The sequence below is a fragment of the Magallana gigas genome, chromosome 6, assembly GCF_963853765.1.
Source record: "Magallana gigas chromosome 6, xbMagGiga1.1, whole genome shotgun sequence".
Lineage (NCBI taxonomy): Eukaryota > Metazoa > Mollusca > Bivalvia > Ostreida > Ostreidae > Magallana > Magallana gigas.
This window is the reverse complement of record NC_088858.1, coordinates 6899911-6920431: the sequence shown is the minus strand read 5'-3', so window position 1 is coordinate 6920431 and position 20521 is coordinate 6899911. Positions and strand designations below refer to the sequence as shown.

The 20521-nt window shown below is 36.2% G+C and overlaps 1 protein-coding gene across 12 annotated transcripts in view; it reads left to right on the top strand.

Annotated features, from left to right (window-relative positions):
• Window positions 1–20521, top strand: part of LOC105328103 (neurexin-1) — a 54815-nt gene that overhangs the window by 32435 nt on the left and 1859 nt on the right. For 5 of the 12 annotated variants that reach the window (XM_066089271.1, XM_066089270.1, XM_066089268.1 and 2 more), the window contains 14 exons: window positions 3980–4769; window positions 7307–7524; window positions 9880–9991; window positions 10325–10402; window positions 11263–12021; window positions 12156–12275; window positions 12588–12775; window positions 13040–13214; window positions 15970–16008; window positions 16226–16318; window positions 16596–16704; window positions 16919–16952; window positions 17152–17676; window positions 20170–20351. In XM_066089271.1, the coding sequence (XP_065945343.1) occupies window positions 3980–4769; window positions 7307–7524; window positions 9880–9991; window positions 10325–10402; window positions 11263–12021; window positions 12156–12275; window positions 12588–12775; window positions 13040–13214; window positions 15970–16008; window positions 16226–16318; window positions 16596–16704; window positions 16919–16952; window positions 17152–17676; window positions 20170–20351 (3422 nt within the window). The remainder of the gene's footprint in view (window positions 1–3979; window positions 4770–7306; window positions 7525–9879; window positions 9992–10324; window positions 10403–11262; window positions 12022–12155; window positions 12276–12587; window positions 12776–13039; window positions 13215–15969; window positions 16009–16225; window positions 16319–16595; window positions 16705–16918; window positions 16953–17151; window positions 17677–20169; window positions 20352–20521) is intronic. The other 7 variants (XM_066089273.1, XM_066089276.1, XM_066089275.1 and 4 more) reach the window with 7 other exon arrangements.

The following is a 20521-nucleotide window of genomic DNA, read 5'->3' as shown; positions in this document are numbered from 1 at the left end:
AGTACCATATATGGCACATTTTGACACATAGTGCAGAACAAACAACCTGCCAATTCTGCTCATTGCTTTAGAATAACTGGTATTGGTGCAGAAGCTAGATGAAGTGTTCTGCAAATGTCATTAGATAAAATAAAAGTGATTATAGCTAATGCAGCAATCCAAGAAAATCCTCTACGATACCTGAATTTGTCCCATATAGCCAGGTAATTTGCTGCAATTCGATAAAAAGTGATGACAGGATCGGAATATGATAATGGATTCTATTGGGTACAAATTTATCTGCAGTTGATGCATTTAGTGCAGAACGCAATAAACAAACTGGTCATCCAGACTAGCTGCTAGAAAATATCAATACTGTTTTATTATCACCATGATTTAATTATCGAAAGCTGTAGAGTACATGTCATCTATGGAGTACACAAAAATCATTTTTCTCACGTTTTAAATAATAAGGCTTCTGGTTGGAAATGTTAATTTTTATTCATATGTAGATCTTATTGATGTACTGTCCATCTGTGTTGTCAATATTAATACCAGTTTTATTGAAAATGAAACATCAAGTCAGTTCAGCTTTTGTAAATGATTGTAAAGAATGTGGCAAAGTTTCAGGTGTTGTATTACTTTTCATCAATTTATCGTATATTAATGGTTGCCGTCTCTTTATTAATATCAAACAGCATAAAAAGGTTAAATATTTAATTGAACTAAAGTAGAAATTTATTGCTTGCCCATCAAACATGAAACAGATAGTCTTTTAGACAGAAATGATATTTCATTTTAGTGTTTTCTAGTTTCTACCATCAAGTAGTGCTTGCATTTACCTTTTATGGGGAAAAAAATAATTACTGATGTTCTAAGACTTTTACCTTATACCTCTTCATTGTTTGATAGAAATGAAGGTACCTTTTATACATGTATTGGTGGATATAAATAAGAATTAATAAAACTAAAATATTTATTCTTCCCCCTTTAAAAAAAGTTTTATATAAGGAGAAGGTAAATTGGAGTCCCCATTTAAACATATCGAAAATCTGAATTCATAGAACCAGTGAAACCACAATATATAAGTTTATAAAATTGAGCCTGTGGTGTCCACCCTACACCGTTCTCAATATCATTTTGGTTTGTAATGACATTGGTGTTAGCTGTGTTTACTATTCCATTACAGAGTTCTTCAGATATTTTTAAATAATTTTTAAATATAACCACTAAAGCTTCAAATTTCTTGCACAAATAGTCCTATTTGCTTATATAGTACATGTAGATTCTGAATTTTAGCTTATCTAAACCAAAAGTCAAGTGAGCTTTATTCAAATTCTATCCATCCAATTTTTTTGACTTTTTTACTTTTTACATTTTCTTACTCTTTATACAAAATTACTGAGCCAATTTCATCCAAACTACGCAAAAAGCATACGTATACATATACTTGGAAAAAGGCCTTTCAAGTTTATTCAAATGAGAGGCTTAGTTTCCCTCCAAGAATAGAAAGTTAGGAAGTTGAAAAAAAGGTAGGCAGGTTTGAGGGGAGGGGTTTAAAAATATTTTTCCTTAGAACTAAATAGCAAATACCGTAATCCGGTGAATATAATACGCACTTTTTTCCCAGCATTTTTTACCGTGAGAAAGGGGTGCGTATTATACATCCCTATAGGATTTGGACATATTTTTTCCCTAACTGAAGCACGGGGTATCATACTGCCGAATTACCTATGCTGTTCACAGACAGGACCGATACCCCGCTATACATCGTAACATTCCTATATATTATTATTTAACCCTTAGGAAATCATTGTTATAGCGTGTAATTAAAGAAAATGTACACTTTAAGTCTGTTAATAAATAAACTGTTTCAAAATGGCCTTTAAAAATTAATTTGAACTGCCTATTCTTTATCTCCGTGTACGCCGCCATTACAGCTGTTATTAATAGAATGCGGACTTGGATGGCCACGTGCTATTTGTAACTGATCTTTGAAACCAGCTTATACATCATTTGGCTCATTTTTAACCATTTTCATGTAATACTAATTAATTTATTGCAAATAATTATGAATATAAATAGTTCTATAACCTATTCCGTTAATTGAAGCCATTGAAACAGTTGTGCTCCACCACCGCTAACGCTTGACACCTTGGGTATCTCAGACACCCCCCTTAGGCTATGTGTACTATACACAACACAACTATTTGTGCATATATTTTATCATGTTCCAGGCCTCTAATTGATCACTTTGATCGGAGTCATTTAAGAATTTAATTAGGTCCGTTTTCTCCATACCTGTACATTGTCCGTTTTTCTTTTCACAGGAATTGTAATGACTAAACCATGTAAACAATTATATAACGCTTGTTAAAAGTAGTTGATTTTATTTACGGAAGAATATTTAATACTGTGTCTATTTAAAACATCGATTATGAATTAAAGATATTACCGCTATGTATTAGTTACAATAAACCCGTATCTAAGAAAATATTGTGTTTTTCTTATTTCCGGTAGCGTATTCCCGCGATGAAGTTGAGCGTGCATACAAAGTATAACTGCTTTGTTGATACTAAGGATTACCGTTTGGTCAATTTTTTCGATGCGTATTATACATCCCAACAAGCTTTTTTTCACAATTTTCAGGCCCAAAGTGGGGGTGCGTATTGTACACTACTGCGTATTATATTCACCGGATTACGGTAGTAAAAAATAGAAGCTTCCTTGATATTTTACTTCATGCTGTTCAAACTAGGGTTAGGAATAGGTCCCAATGGTTGAAGGTCAAAATTCATCATGTGAATATAAACATAACTTTGCAATTATTTCTCTTCAGAACATGTAATCACTGTAGGAAAACCGATGACTGTAATATATAGAGTATAGAATAATTACAGTCATCAAAACATGTCAGCTGATTTGATCGGTTGGAATTTTTCATTCAAGATTTCTTTCATTTGTAAGCATATCTGTATAACTTTCAATAAAAATTGAATGTACAGTGATGTAATGTAGGTTGCAACTTGTGAAACTATTTTACATAAAAATATATACATGTATTATACATTTATTATAAACAGTCTTATTCAACAAATAAGTTCTATAACTTGAATTATTAAAGAAAATTGGATGCAAGTATTTTAAGAATTAATATGCCACTTCAATAGTTAAGCTATTCATCTAATTTTGTAGGTTTGACATTGCCACTCAGGTGAGCATTGTGGCCTGTGGGCTGCTTGTTATTTTAATTGTTGACCTACATATTGATGGTTTTTGTAGACTTTTGGACAATTCAGCAACTTTAATAGTGGTGTGGGGGCCATTGATTTTCACTTACTCCCTCTTCTGTCATTCTATTTGATTACCAGTAATTGTAACAAAGTCCCCTAGCTTCTCTGCAAGGATGTGACATTTTATGGAGAGGGTTTTACACCATGCAGTCTTTTATGCGTTTTGTGGGGGGAAACCTCTGATTAAAAATGAAGTTATGGCTTTTGCAAATGTCAATGCAACCTAATTTTGAGGGAATGTTTAATGTTGCAGTTTTTATCTGTAATAAACATGATAAAATCATTATCTGCAAGCTCTTGATGAATTGACTAAAATAAGATTTACAGGATGATTTGGATGCATGTTTGATCAGCCATCTGGGTGGTATTTGGTGGCTAATACTTTTCCTTGTCAAACTTTACTTGATGTTTTTGTCAAAGACCTTCGAAATCTCAGTAATAAAAGTGTACAAACATCCCCATAATTTGGAATAATATCAGACAGAGACTCTGGTAGTAAGCAGTGTACATTACCAAACGTCTTGTAATATCCTCCGCTATCAATTTTATGTCACATAAAATCACTAACAAGGCAATTTTCAGCACAAGAGGATATCGTGATTCATCTTTATGTGACAGAAATAAATCTATATCTTATTCAAGATCAGTCAATGTGGCTGAAATCCTCTAGATATGACATTTTCCTACTGATTTTCTTTCTTTTATAGGTGATTTACATGGCTGACAGTTTAAAACTTGACCTGAGCAAGATGGCATCGATGGGCAACAGTTTTGTTCAAGTGGAAGGCAAGATAACCTTCAACCAATGTCAAGATATTGTAGAAACTAACCCAATTACTTTCACCACCCCTGAGTCCTTCATCCCACTCCCTCGCTGGGAGGTAAGAAAGGAGGGATCCTCTCTCTCATTTACATTCCAAACCAGTGAAGACAAAGGGGTCATCATGTATAACCGCAGAAGAGGAAATTCAGACTTTTTCGCCTTTGAAATATTTGACGGTTACCTGTGGTTCATCATTGACTTAGGTTCTGGAGCATTCAAAGACAAAATAGCCAAAAAAATAAACGATAAGATGCCACATCATGTGACTTTGAAACACTTTGCCACTAGGAAATCTGGGTCATTTTCTCTGGATAATGAGGCCAAAGATTACACTGTTCCAGGCAACAGCACAAACCTAAACCTGGATGGAGAGCTCTATGTTGGGGGATTTGGAACAACTAATGAGGGTATTCCGAAAGACCTTTGGGCAGGGACTCTTGGATATGGCTATGTTGGGTGCATGCAGGACCTCGTACTGAACGAAAACAAAGTGGACCTGTTAATGGTGGCCAGGAAGAACAGCCGGGCAGGGATAGGTGACCGGTGCAAGGTCGAGACCTGGGTCAAGTGTTCAACTCGGCCCTGTCTAAATGGAGGGGCCTGTTCCGAGGGTTGGAACAGGTACATGTGTGACTGTCGGGGGACCTCATACAGAGGCACACAGTGTCAGTCAGGTGAGTGGGCTCAGGTGATAGGAAAGGTAGGATATTATAGGGGATATCATACAGTGGCACACAATTAATGCCAGTCAGGTGAGTGGGCTCAGGTGATAGGACAGGTGGGAAGTTATAAGGGATATCATACAGTGGCACACAATTAATGCCAGTCAGGTGAGTGGACTCAGGTGATAGGGCAGGTGGGATGTTAAAGGGGATATCATACAGTGGCACACAATTAATGCCAGTCTGGTGAGTGGGCTCAGGTGATAGGGCAGGTGGGATGTTAAAGGGGATATCATACAGTGGCACACAATTAATGCCAGTCAGGTGAGTGGGCTCAGGTGATAGGGCAGGTGGGATGTTAAAGGGGATATCATACAGTGGCACACAATTAATGCCAGTCAGGTGAGTGGGCTCAGGTGATAGGACAGGTGGGAAGTTATAGGGGATATCGTACACAGTATCAGTCAGGTGAGTGCAGTCATAGTGGGAAAAAAAAAAGCTTAGGAAAAATTTGGACAGTTGGTATGAATGTTTTGTCAGTCATTGATAATGGTAACTATTTTACATCAATAAAAGTGCCCTTTTTTTTCATTTACTGTATAAAGTAATACATGTATACACTTTGCTTGGAGTATCTTGAAAATTGTTTGGATGAAATTTTTAAGCACAAGTTTGTTTACCGTAACTATGTGTTGATCAGAGCCAGTAAATATGTTAGAAATTTTTGGTTCACACATTAGCATGTACTTAAATATCAAAACAGATAAGAAAAAACTTCAGAAGGCATTGATATCAGAACAGTTTTTGGTACTGGATCATCAGATGTAGACGCTGTGTTTTGCAGTCATCGTCTGAGTGATCGCTATAAAGAGTAGGATCTGGATGGTGAATGCTTTCTTTCTCCTTGCTAGCTGGCCATTAGCTCAGTAAAAAGCATCTGATGCTGGTACAGATCTTGTTGATGTAGTTCAAAACGATAGTTAATGCAAAATAATATGCAACTCCCCTGTGGATTTTGTGATCTAGATCAATTGGCTAATTTCAGGAAATGCATCCATTTACAAGTGATGATTATTTGTGAAGTATGTAGTCACCATGGCTAAAACCAGCCCCAGAAACCAGAATGGTCCCTTAATTAGGGTATGGGGCAGATCAATTTCTCTGTTTGAAGTTATTAATGGAGGAATACTTAATCAAACATTTTGCCGTTTTTGGAGACAGTAAGCATGAATTAATAAGGTTGTGCCAACATCTGTGCTCGTTTCCATTATCTTAGTAGGCATAAATATTGATAGAATCACTAAAACTCATCTACTCTCGGAACAGTAGTCACATTTTTTGTCATTGTAAATATTAAACATGTGAGAAGTGCATAGGAGAATGATCAAACTCAAGTTATAGCAAACTACTTATTTGATCTTTTTATGAGTAGCCACACTTGACTCAATAATTTGTTTCCGGTAGCTTAAGTTCATGAATACACTGGTAATCAGTATATACAAGTTACTTAACAAATGTATCCTAAAACAACTCAATTTTATTTCCAAAGTTCATGAAAATGATATATACATGTTACCACAACAAATGTATTGTAAAACAGGAGCTTACCATATTAGGAATATCTCTTCTTAGTGTTCATTAGGAAGACAAAGCAACAAATTGGTAAGCTGAATTTACCATCAAATCAAGGCTCTGGCATCAGTTTGTCTGACTTATTTGGTTTAATGCCCTTACCACTGCCATTAGATGGATTTTCAGGCCCCCCTTATCCAAAGCCAAATTGTCATCACAGGGAATATTTGTCTGAGATTTGGCAATTAATCAAGACTGCGATGTACTATCTGTCCAATTGAGCAATTTGATAGATGTACTGTATATCTGATGGTGGTGGGATGTTGATGAGTCGGGGCATTTGTAGAAAACCAGATACCTTCCATTAAGTCTATTCCTAATCTGCTGCCATTTCATCATGCAGTCCATTTGACTTCAGTAAGAAATGGCAGCACACCATTTCTGGAAAACTCGGAGTATATTGCTTATATCCTCCAAATATATGGAAATTGGTTTAACAGGCTAATCTCCATCCCTGTAAAATATTGATTTCCCTGCAGGAAGTAAAATGTACACTTAAGGCTTACAAACATGGACAGTTATTTAATCTTAGGATATTGCAGAGTTTCATGTCCAAAGACAATGAACTTTGTTGTTGATACTTTTTTGGTTAAGATTTTTGCCTTTATCAACAACAAGTGAATTGATGTTCAAGTCAGTATGAACATTTTTATTGGGTACATACATAAAAATGTTTATCTACATATGAATGTCAGTTTTGACTTGCTTTTCCCTGAAAATTATAACTTGATTTTATAATAATAGATACATATATCATTAATATGAGGAATCCTCTGTTTTTTCCTTGCTATTTTAAATCACTTTGATCAAGATGAAATTGTTTGCAAATAAATATGCAAAAAAAGATTTCCACAAATCATTACTATATACCGTGTATACTATTAGTTATAAAATGTTTTGTTGGCTTTTTGATTCAGTTGCATCCACTCTAAATTTTGATGGTGGTCAGTACATGAAAGTGGCATTTCCTGAGGAGTCAGTGACTGAGGTGGAGGACATTTCACTGCGGTTCCGGACAGAGCGGGAATCCGGTCTTCTTCTGGTCACCTCCTCCCAGAAGTCCTCGGACATGCTGCTGCTATACCTAGACAGGGGGAAGCTCAAACTGGAGATCAGCATCAGCAACCAAAAAGAGGTGGGAATAAAGAAGTCAACGGGGAGTTAGGGGCAGTGGGATGTAGAAGTCAGTGGGGAGCTAAAGATCAATTGGGATCTAGGTGTTAATGGGGATCTAAGGATCAATGGAGAGCAAGGGGTTAATTAGTTGGGATCAGTGGGAAAACTGTGTTAGTGGAGAGCTAGGGTTTAGTGGGGATCTAAGTGTCAATATGGATGTAAAGAGCAATCGGGATCTAGAGGTTAATGAGGATTAGGACTACTAGGGAGCTAGGGATCAGTGGGGATCTAGAAGTTACTGGGAATCTTAAGAAGTCATAGGAGATTTGAAAATCAATGGAGATATAGAAGTTAATAGGGATTTTTAGAATTATTGGGGAGCAAATGACGGGATCAGTTGGGAGCTAGGGGTCAGTAGGAACCAGGGGATCAGTTTGGGAGCTAGGGGTCAATGGGAATCAAAGTGTCAGTGAGGAGCTAGGGGTCAATGGGAATCAAAACGTCAGTGAGGAGCTAGGGGTCAATGGGAATCAAAGCATCAGTGAGGAGCTAGGGGTCAATGGGAATCAAAGTGTCAGTAAGAAGCTAGGAGTCAATGGGAATCAAAGCGTCAGTGAGGAGCTAGGGGTCAATGGGAATCAAAACGTCAGTGAGGAGCTAGGGGTCAATGGGAATCAAAGCATCAGTGAGGAGCTAGGGGTCAATGGGAATCAAAGTGTCAGTAAGAAGCTAGGAGTCAATGGGAATCAAAGCGTCAGTGAGGAGCTAGGGGTAAATGGGAATCAAAGCGTCAGTGAGGAGCTAGGGGTCGATGGGAATCAAAGTGTCAGTGAGAAGCTAGGAGTCAATGGGAATCAAAGCATCAGTGAGGAGCTAGGGGTCAATGGGAATCAAAGCGTCAGTGAGAAGCTAGGGGTCAATGGGAATCAAAGCGTCAGTGAGGAGCTAGGGGTCAATGGGAATCAAAGCGTCAGTGAGGAGCTAGGGGTAAATGGGAATCAAAGCGTCAGTGAGGAGCTAGGGGTCATTGGGAATCAAAGCGTCAGTGAGGAGCTAGGGGTCATTGGGAATCAAAGCGTCAGTGAGGAGCTAGGGGTCAATGGGAATCAAAGCTTCAGTGAGGAGCTAGGGGTCAATGGGAATCAAAGCGTCAGTGAGGAGCTAGGGGTCAATGGGAATCAAAGTGTGAGTGAGGAGCAAGGGGTCAATGGGAATCAAAGTGTCAATGAGGAGCTAGGGGTCTTAGATAGGGGAATATAAGGATCAAGGGATCAGTTGGATTTGGTATAAAATCTTTTTTTTTGTAAATTTTGCAAAATTTGAAGTAAACGTGTAGTGTTTTTTTATTTGCTGTATCCCATTTTTATACCCCTGCTCCGAAGGAGAGGGGGAATACTGTTTTACCCTTGTGTGTCTGTCTGTCTGTCCGTCTGTCTGTCCGTCTGTAACAAAAATTTCTGTCGCATTTATCTCAGCAACTATTTATCGTAGATGCTTGAAATTTTAACACAGTGTTGGTTAAGGCATACCATATCGTGGGATATATTTTTGTACCAATCGGACGTTAACTTCCTGTTAAATGATGACTTTGCTTATTTTTTAACCAAAATTTTCAAACAAATTTTCGTCAAAGATTTCTCAGCAACTGTTTATCACAGATGCTTGAAATTTTTACACAGTATTTGTATAGGCATGCCATATCCTGGGATATATTTTTGTACCAATCAGACGTCAACTTCCTGTTAAATGACAACTTTGTTTATTTTTTGCCAAAATTTTCAACCAAATTTTCGTCAAAGATTTATTCAGCAGCTATTTATCGTAGATGCTTGAAATTTTAACACACTATTTGTTTAGGCATGCCATATCGTGGGATGTATTTTTGTACCAATCAGACGTCAACTTCCTGTTAAATGACGACTTTGTTTATTTTTTGCCAAAATTTTCAAACAAATTTCCGTCAAAGAATTCTCAGCAACTATTTATCGCAGATGCTTGAAATTTTTACACAATATTTGTATAGGCATGCCATATCGTTGGATATATTTCTGTACCAATCGGGTGTCAACTTCCTGTTAAATGTCGACTTTGTTTAATTTTAGCCCAAATTTTCGTCAAAGATTTCTCAGCAGCTATTTATCGCAGATGCTTGAAAGTTTTACACACTATTTGTTTTGGCATGCCATATTGTTGAATATATTTTTGTTTCAATCGGATGTCAACTTCCTGTTAAATGATGACTTTGCTTTTTTTGCATATTCACATCAGAGCGGGGGTATCACTAGTGAGCCAAAAATTTATAGGACATAATACAATTTTTAAGTGTTTTGATGTTGCAGTATAAAAATTAGGTGTTTAACTTTTACTTTTTCAGCAAATGACAATTGGCCGAGAGAGACTAAATGACCTAGCTTGGCATACTGTTTACATGACAAGGCGAGGGGATACACTCACCCTGAAAATAGACGACAATTACCCTAGTGCAGGTAACATTCAAGATATCACACCTGTCTTTTGATTAATTGCACTTATATTAGCTCTATCTACCGTACTAGAAATCTACATATGATATTAAGAATTTTAAAATTCTTATCCCATAGAGACGCTTTAAATCGTTGTTTCGAATTTCAAGTCTCATTTTAAATCTTTGTCGTAAAAATTACAGAAAACCAAAAGGGAACTCTTTGTATGACCCAATCTGTGTAAAGCAATCAGATAACGGCAATATAATAATGTAAAGATTTGAACACAACACATTAGACCCGGTCTTAGCGGCCTGCAGCAGTCTCTCTATTGATTGATTCTTCTCTATTTTTCAGTAGCATTCTCTTCCTCCTATGTGAAGGTCATGAACATAAAACTCTTGTTGCTAGGTTCCCCCGGCCCATTGCCTTCTGGTAAATATACTTGTTTCTCATCCTCGGGCCTTCCTGGCAATGTCACTATGCCTGGTTCCCTCCATTGTCCCTGCTTTCACGCGTTTTTCATTTCATCCCTATTTTTTTCTTACTCCCACTTGGCATTAGTCACTTCATCCTTGTGCACCTCTGTGCTGAATGTCTCTGGAGACTTGCAATATCATAGAAGTGATTTGAAATTAAAATTGTCATTTATTTGGTCTTTTGTGACTGCTTTGTTATTGCACATCTGCAATTTTCTTGTTTCTGGTAATTGCATTTCTGTATGTACTGATTTATTGCATGGTGGAGATTGTAGAACTGCTTATTTATAGACTTTTAGATTATTTATCTCTATTGTGTTTGGCGGTTTTATTGTTGAGTGTGCAAAAACCATATTTATATGGGAATGTTGTTAAAAATTCGTGATGGAGATGACAAAGTTCGTATATGAGCTTGCCTGAGTCAGAGACAGTTATGGGATTTTCTGTTCAAAGATGTCTGTCCTCTGCATGTTTTGTTTCCATCTTTTCTCTTCTTCAGGTTTTATTTAAAAGAACTAGTGATGCTGTCTTATTAGTAATGGACATAAAACAGAGACAAAGCACTAAACAAAACAAGCTTGATTACAAGCAAAATAATATTTTTACAAATCCAAGCATACAGATTGCACAAATATTGATTTGGTCTGCTTTGTTTCAGTAACCAGTAACTCAGGTGAGCAATGAATGGCCCACTGACCTAGCTGGTTTTTTCACCAATAAATGCAATAAAATGTTAGTAATAACTGATTGCACAAAGTTATCTTGTTGTAAAACTTCTTGCTTCATATGTTTACTTTTATTGGGTCTGTTTTCCAGATACATATCCCAGAGTGCACCAGTCAATGAACCTGCTACAGATGGAGGTAGGTAGAAGCATCATGCCAAAGGATGACTTATATCTCCACCAAATTCCTAGCTTTGTGGGATCTATGCAACAGTTTTACTTTAACAACAAGGAGATTATCCAGCTTGCCAAGACCAATTCACTTCCAAATCTGAATATCACTGCTCAGTTTAACTCGGATGCTCCAGTTCTTAAGGACACTGTGACATTCAAGTCAAAAGATGCATATGTTACTCTTCCCAAACTGCTTGCCAGGTCTCAGTTTTCCATTTCCTTCCAATTTAAGACAATTGAGTTGTATGGTTTGTTACTGTATAACGGTGGCCAGGGACCGGATTTCATCGCTATAGAGCTACAGGATGGGTATCTCCACGTCCTGTTTAACATGGGCGGGGGCCCACAGCGTGTGGTGGTCAACATCCAGCAACGACTCAACGACAACCAGTGGCACCTGGTGTCCGTACAACGACCGGGGCTTGAGCAGATCCAGATCCGCGTGGACGATGAACATCCAACCATCAGTGACCTCACGGGGTCAACCAAGCTGCATCTGGATCTGACTGGTTACCTTTATGTCGGGGGAGTCAGTAAGTCCATGTTCAATGACATTCCGTATTCATCACCTTATGGATTCCAGGGATGCATGGCGTCTGTCGACTTTAATGGGCGGAGGCCTAACTTATTCAGAGAAGCAGAGAAGATTTACTATGGTGTAGAGGAGGGTTGTCAAGGTAACAGTTCATAAAAGAGCTGTTGTTGCTAAGTTTATTCTCTTCATAGAAGTCTTTTTGTTCAGTCTTTATTCATGTACTGCAAAGCACTGATTGCAACTATGTGTATTCTGTGATGTTTTTTCTGGATCAAGGTGCCAGTAATAGCTGCCGTGCAGATTCCTGCATGAATGGAGGGTATTGTATAGAGCAGTGGAACAGTTTCCAGTGTGACTGTAAAATGACCTCTTACACAGGACCAAGGTGTATGCAAGGTAGGATGGTGTCTTGTCATGTTATACATTACACAAGATTTACATTGTTTGTGAAATTCATTCCTTTTTAGGAATAGAAAACAAAATTTTAACAGCAATGAACAATTCTATCAACATGATTTGAATAACAAATTATTGCAATGCATAATCTAGAAAGGAATTAATTTCTGATGCTGAAAATTTGCGTGCAGCAATTACTTTGACATCTCATGGGAAATAATCTGTTGAAATAATCTATTGAAACGCCAACATTTGCATGTATATTGCATCATTTATTCCTCGTTCGAGCCTGATTTGTGATTGTCTTTTCAGAGAGCATGTCAGCCACATTTGGTCCCACCCCGGGGCTGATTACCTACTACTACCCCCCTGACTCCCTCCCTAGCCGGACCAGCGACAGACTGGCCTTCGGGTTCCGGACGAGCTCCAGTCAGGAGAAACAAGTGACTCTTTTACGTGTGGAGAGTCAGACAGGAGCGGACTTCCTGGAAGTAGAAATCGTAAGCTTGATCAGAAAGCTGGCTATTTTAAAAAATCAGAAGACACTATAACTGTCTTTTGACTGAGGTTTTATTGAATGCAGTGGTGTATCTGTCTGCACTTTGTGTGGAGTTAAAGGCAATACTGTGTGAAATAGGGTTGTCAAAATTGGCACACAGATTGCATACAGCAAGAGGAAGCAATCCAAGTGATCTGCAGGGTTGTGCTTTTTCATGGTCAGTCCTAGGTGTGTCTTATCACTTTCATCTGTTTTCTTCATTCAGATTAATGGCTCCGTGTTTGTGTCTTACAACATGGGGTCACAGATGTCCGTTCCTATTGGAGACCACTTCACCAAGGTAACTGACGGGAACTATCATGTTGTCAAGGTAACCAGGGACGGGGCAGCAGCCACGCTACAGGTCGACAGCAATGATGTCATCAGAAAGGACCCCACCAGTAAGTGCAATAAAACCTACTTTGGGGATATAATGCATACTTATTTTATATTGTCAATGGCTTTAATATCTAAAAGAAGTGCTCTTGTTGTATACATATTTTTATGTAAGTACATTTCCAATAAACCATGTTTAAAAGATGTGTAATGGATAAAGTCAAGGCAAACTTAGTTATTTATAATATGAAATTAAAATGAGTGCAATTGTAAAACAGTTTAAAGGGACACGGTCATGATTTTGGTCAAAAATTATTTTTCGATTTAAGTGTTTGCAATGCTTCAGTAAGGCATTTTAAAAAGGCATCCAAAATTTGAGTGTCATTTGTTGTGTTATAAGCAAGTTACAGAGCTTTCGATTCTTCGCTATGTAAACAAAGCTTTTGTTTACATTTTGAATGTTGAAGTGAAAATTCTAGTTTTGAACACAAAATGAATGTATTAATCGTTAGGAACTGTTAATTCATGCTTAAAATGAATAAGAGGATAGACAAATCAGTTTAAAAAAGATTTTTACTGGTATATTGAACCTATGTAAACAAAATCAGGGAACGAGCCCTGTTTACATTACGAAGAATTGCGAGCCCTGTATCTTGCCTAAAACTCAACGACTGGCAACGAAATTTCATGTGATCATTAGAAATGCGTTCATAAAGCATTGTAAATATTAAAAACAGAAAAATAAAATTTGACCAAAATGGTGACCATGCCCCTTTAATTATTAGTGATCCTATAAGTAGGAACCTGTGATGTTAGGTACTCTCTGATTTCTAGTCATTCTTTTTTCTTTTTCACATGCTTGTATCATGGATCTTGTTATGAGCTAAATTTAAAAATCTTGTGAATGAAAAACTAAAATCATTTGTATATGCATGTATCTATGTACATGAGTAGTGTTGAATATCAACACAGGAAAGAATAGAACACATGTTAAGTCAAACAGTGTGTATGAATACTGTTTGGTTTTCAGGATTTCATTGTAAACATAGATCATTGTACAGTCATCCAATAATTCAGGGTCATACAATGTCTGAATATGTTTATTGAACATTGATTACTGTGTAGATTCAATAATATATTTTTAAATTGAGAAATGTGTGAGAATGCAATTACGTTTTAAAAGCTTAAATGCATGCTTGTATTCATTCAGATGTATTTTTGGGGTATTTTTTGTATTGAATTTTTTTAAGAGTAGCTAGATTATTTGTGTCGGATGTTTTGTAAATATTGGGACTGTTTACTTACCATAAAACACTCCCACCATTGCCCTCAAAGGGGAATAGTCATTGTGTACAGAATATTAACATTGACTCTTTTGTGAGACTAGCCAGCACGGAATCAAATACATCCTGAACGCTGGGGGGGAAAGTTTGAGTGGACACTGCGAGTTCAAACAGCGGATAGCTGGCACTCATATACATGAGGGGAGGACCCACAGTCATAGACCAAGGTTGCTCTGGGGATCCATAAACTCCGAGAGCCATCCACTGTAATAGTTAAGGGGCTTCAACACCCTTGTCTCTGTCTTTTTTAAAGACAATAATTTAGCCATGAAATGCCAGCGTATATTTTGGATTCAAATGTTTTTTATTTGTTCAAGTTGTTAGCTCAGAGTGTGTACATAAAACCAGACTAGAAAACTGCAGTACGTGAGCTATTTTTTTAAATACATGTATATGAACAAGTAACATTTATTATACTAGTACTATAAACTTGGTACAAAGGACTACACTTGATATGTACAAATATCTGCCCCCAGTTTTAATCATATCAAAATCAAATCTTCATGAAACATTATACAAAGGATGTCTATTATATATATCTAGATATTGTTCTTCATTGTCTAATACATGTTGGTGTTTATCTATGACATCACTAAAATGGGCTCATTCCTGCAAATGCGCAAACAAATGAAAATATTGTCATTATCCTTCATATTTTGCTTTTGAAATTATAGAGCGCAGGTCTGCTGAAGTAAGATTTTTACATGATTTTACACATCATACTTAAAAAAGATACTAGAGCAAGCAATATGCACTGTATGTTTCCTAGTAAAAAAAAAAAACATTGAGGTGATAACCTTTAATGTACCTATTCAATACGATTTCAACTATCTTTAACCTTATTTGCAAAGCTTTCTATAGAACTTTAATTTTGGGACAAGAAAAGCATAATACCACAACCATGTAGTCCTTTCCCTTACGCGTAAATTACCAGTTTTACAGTAAACTACTTAAAAGTTACACCTGTCTACTGTGCATTCTTTAATGTTAATAGGCATCAATTTTGTGGATTAAATTAGTGAAATTTATCATTTTATTAAAGGTTATGTTTTCACCATTCCTGCACGGTTTTTCAGGCAGTTATTTACAAATGTATTTGTACATGTAATGTAATACAATGTATGTTAATGTTTGTAATACCTGTGTGAAGGTATTTAAACAAAAGATTGAAGGGATTACATCAAGTTTTTGGGAAGGATAACACAAATCATTGTGGATTCTTCAAAAGTAACAGCTGATAATATTAATATGTAATTGCATGGACTGATGATTTTCTCAAACAAATTATGATGAAATGATTCAATAAAGTAATTTCTTAAGTAATAATAGAAATGTATGTTGTATGTATGGGGTACTCGGTACTTATCCATAAAATCCACAAAATTGTGATCCCCCAAAAACTGATGATCCCAATCCATGAATTTATGCAAAATACATTGTACATGTGATGTTTACTTCTGCCTTTTTAATGCATCAGGTTTTTTATCCAAGCTTTTCTCTGTGAATGAGTTTCCAGGTAATGGATGTGCACTTGTCTCTAGGTTATCATTGTATATAAAGTTCTCTCGACTGAACAGTTTGTTCCTGTTGAATTTATGAAATTGATGAGTTACGAGCAATGAGAGATAACTCCAAAGAAAATGACAGCTTCAAATAAGATTTTGTAATAGTTACATGAAATATTCTGTGAATTACCGATAATTAATAGTTTAACTATATTATATTAATTATAGGAGAAGAGCAACAATGGAGTGTTTTCAACAACCAATCCAAAATCATTGTGGGTGGAAATGGAAAGAAACCATTCTTCAGGGGATCTATTTCAGGTATTGTTTCTGAGAAGCATTTTAATTTACTTCATCTGATTAAATTTTACTGTGTCATTAGATTTTTAAATTTAATTTGTCAATTCAATTTGTTTACTCTCCAAACCATTGGTGTAGTAATTTGAACTTTAATTGCTATGTTTTGTTAGTCCATCTTACCTTTTGCTCATAGAATCATTAGTACATGAATATTCTAACTTTAACATTGCAACTATCATACATTTTATAAATAACATAATTGCATTTTATTGCATTGATTCTCACTGTTGGGGTGTAGGTTTGGTGTTCAACGGTAAACGGGTGATCGATCTGGCCTGTGTTCAGGACCCGTTCGTTGTGAAGGAGGGCAATGTTTTGCTCTGCCCCACTACTACCAGGTACGACAGGTAACTTGGGCCTCACCTAAAAATATCAGACTGGTTGCGTTATGTCCTCAATACTCTGTATGAAACTGCAATCGTGTATTTCTTCATATATCTCTACATTTAATTTGTCAGTATTTATTTTCAATGTATTTTCTTGCTTTTTTAGTATTGAAAGACCATATTAAGTCCTGAATATAGCTGTTTTGTTATTAACATGAATCAATGTCAATTGTAGAAAACATGAAATGCAGTCAACAGAAGGAATAAGGGTACGTGTCATTCTCTGATTCTTACCAAACTTTCATTTCTAGACTTCTCTTTACACTTGCCATTTTACATACATGAACACTAAAATGTTTTCAGTCTGACAATTCTTTAGTTTTGATTTAAAACTTTGCTTCAGTTTGATACTTTTGTGGATTTTTTTTCTTTAGTTGTTTGTATAATTAAGTTTATCACTCTCTTAAGATAGACAGAAAAATTGATATTAGGAAAATAGGCATCAAGCGAACCCAGAGAAGAAATTCTAGGGAGGTACTTTCACCTTATAGCAGCAGCAAGCATTCTAGCAATTCAAATAATGCACAAGTGTCTGGCAAAGACAAGGTCGTTAAGTTTTCTTTGATGAATTCTGAGGAGTTAAAACTTGAAGATGACTTAAGACTAGAACCACAAAATATTCTGTTGGATTACATGAGCGATGACGCAGACTTTGACAACCGTGCAGACTACCAGGGGTCGGGGAGCGGGAACCAAGATATGACCAGCCAAGAGCAGGATTGGAGGACCATAGATGTGGATTATAAGGCGAGCAATAGTCGATACGAGGACACTGTCCATCATGTGATTCCAAGGAAGCTAGAGACCGACCCTGCTGAGTCGAACCAGATGAAGCCCTGGGCTGACATTGGGCTTGGGCGGGGCCAGGAGGGGGGTGTGGTGCTGGGCGAAGAGGAAGTGGTTCAGTTCACCTATCATCCAATCACTGAGACAGTAAGTGGAGGATGAACTCTACTAATGCTTGATTAATGAGACAGGGAAGGACCATGAGAGATGAGAGATCCCTAATAAAACATAATAATGAGAAAGTGAAAAATCATGAGATTAAAAGATCTTTACTAACATGTAATAACTAAGACAGTAAGTGAAGGATCATGAAAGATTAAGTATCACTACCAACATATGAAAACTGAAACACTGAGTGGAGCATTATGGGGAATGGAAGATCTCTATTAATGCATGATAACTATGTTGATGGAGGATCATGAGATGAAATATCCCTACTAACACATGATAACCGCAATTGTTAGTGGAGGATCATGAGGAATGGAAGATTGCAACTAACACATCATAACAGGTACATGGAGGAGCAAAACATCATGAGGAATGAATTATCCCTACTAACTCATGATAACTGGGCAAAAGGATCATGGGGAATAAAGTATTCCTACTAATACATCATAACTAAATAGATGGAAGATCTGAGCAATGAAGTATTCCTACTAATACATCATAACTAAATAGATGGAAAATCTGAGCAATGAAGTATACCTACTAATACATCATAACTAAATAGATGGTAAATCTGAGCAATGAAGTATTCCTACTAATACATCATAACTAAATAGATGGAAAATCTGAGCAATGAAGTATTCCTACTTATACATCATAACTAAATAGATGGAAAATCTGAGCAATGAAGTATTCCTACTAATACATCATAACTAAGTAGATGTAAGATCTTAGCTTCTTAATATTCCTAGTTTCCTATTTTTACGTCATAACTAAGTAGGAGGAAGATCTGAGCAATGAAGTATTCCTACTAATACATCATAACTGGATGATGGAAGATCTTGTGCAATGAAGTATTCCTACTAATACATCGTAACTAGATGATGGAAGATCTTGAGCAATAAAGTAATCCTACTAATACATCATAAACTAATTAGGTGGAAGACCTGAGCAATGAAGTATTCCTATTAATACATGATCACTAAATAGCTGGAAGATCATGATCAATGAAGTATAACTACTAATACATCATAACTTAATAGGTGGAAGATCTTGAGATATGAAGTATTCCTACTAATACATCATAACTAAGTAGATGGAAGATCTTACCTTGTAATATTCCTAGTTTCCTACTAATACATCATAACTAAGTAGGAGGAAGATCTGAGTAATGAAGTAATCCTACTACCAGTAATGCATCATAACTAAATAGGTGGAAGATCTTGAGCAATAAAGAATTCCTACTAATACATCATAACTAAATAGATTGAAGATCTTGAGCAATGAAGTATTCCTACTAATACATCATAACTAAGTAGATGGAAGATCTTACCTTGTAATATTCCTAGTTTCCTACTAATACATCATAACTAAGTAGGAGGAAGATCTGAGTAATGAAGTAATCCTACTACCGGTAATACATCATAACTAAATAGGTGGAAGATCTTGAGCAATAAAGAATTCCTACTAATACATCATAACTAGATAGATTGAAGATCTTGAGCAATGAATTATTCCTACTTATACATCATAACTAAGTATATGTAATATCTTAGCTTCTTAATATTCCTAGTTTCCTATTTTTACGTCATAACTAAGTAGGAGGAAGATCTGAGCAATGAAGTATACCTACTAATACATCATAACTAAATAGGTGGAAGATCTTGCGCAATGAAGTATTCCTACTAATACATCATAACTAGATGATGGAAGATCTTGCGCAATGAAGTATTCCTACTAATACATCATAACTAGATGATGGAAGATCTTGCGCAATGAAGTATTCCTACTAATACATCATAACCACATAGGTGGAAGATCTGGAGCAATAAAGTATTCCTACTAATACATCATAACTGAAACAGTTAGTGAAAGGTCTGAGTGACTACTAACATGTTATGACAGTGTGTAGAGGAGAAACTTGGATATTGAAAGTAGCAAACTGGTGGATGATTTGAAATTATAACTTTAACCCAAATAGAATTAATGCCATCTTTTCAGATAAAGAAAAAAAATGGATTGCTTAGTTAGATGATATGTATTCTGTTAAGAAACATTAGTTGCCTGATGTTCCATACGTTTTTGTTTTCACCATTTTATTCCCACCTTTCTCTTTCTTTCTCCAACACTTTTATTGTCTTCTAACTCTTTGAAATTAAAAAAAAAAAAAACACATTTGGAAGTTTATTTCCATATTTTTTTTTAGGTTTGCTTTGTTTTTACACTAACATCTATTTCAAAAATTTTATGAAAAATGAACGATTGTATAATAAATTATGGAATACTAGTATTTAGATCAACAGAGGTTATCTCATTGAACTGCATGATGCTTGAATATTCTTTAAAAAAATGAATTGCTTTCCCCTGAAAATATCAAGACAATACATAATTTTTCAAATACTTCTTCAATAAAAATTTTAACAAACAGACTTTCACCTATCCCTGTAATGCACTACATGCATCTTTCTGATACAGCAGACCACCCCACACGACGGGGTAACGGATGACATCATAGTCCCGGCGGGATCAGGAGAGGGAGGAATCAGGTGTCCGGAGGATGACGAGGACGATTGTGCCCAGGAGGAATTCTCGGACAACATCATCTCCACCACGGTCAAGTTCACTTACAAACCAACCACCAAACCTCCACCCAAAAGGTTAGTCATTTATTAATACATGTATTAACTTACCGGTATTAACTTAACAGTATTTAAAAGTTTTTGTTTAAGAAATTATTCAAAATGCCATACTTGATATAAACTATGTCTTTTTCCTCAGAAGCATGCTTAAAAATCATCTCTGTATCTAAAGACTAATATTTCAGATT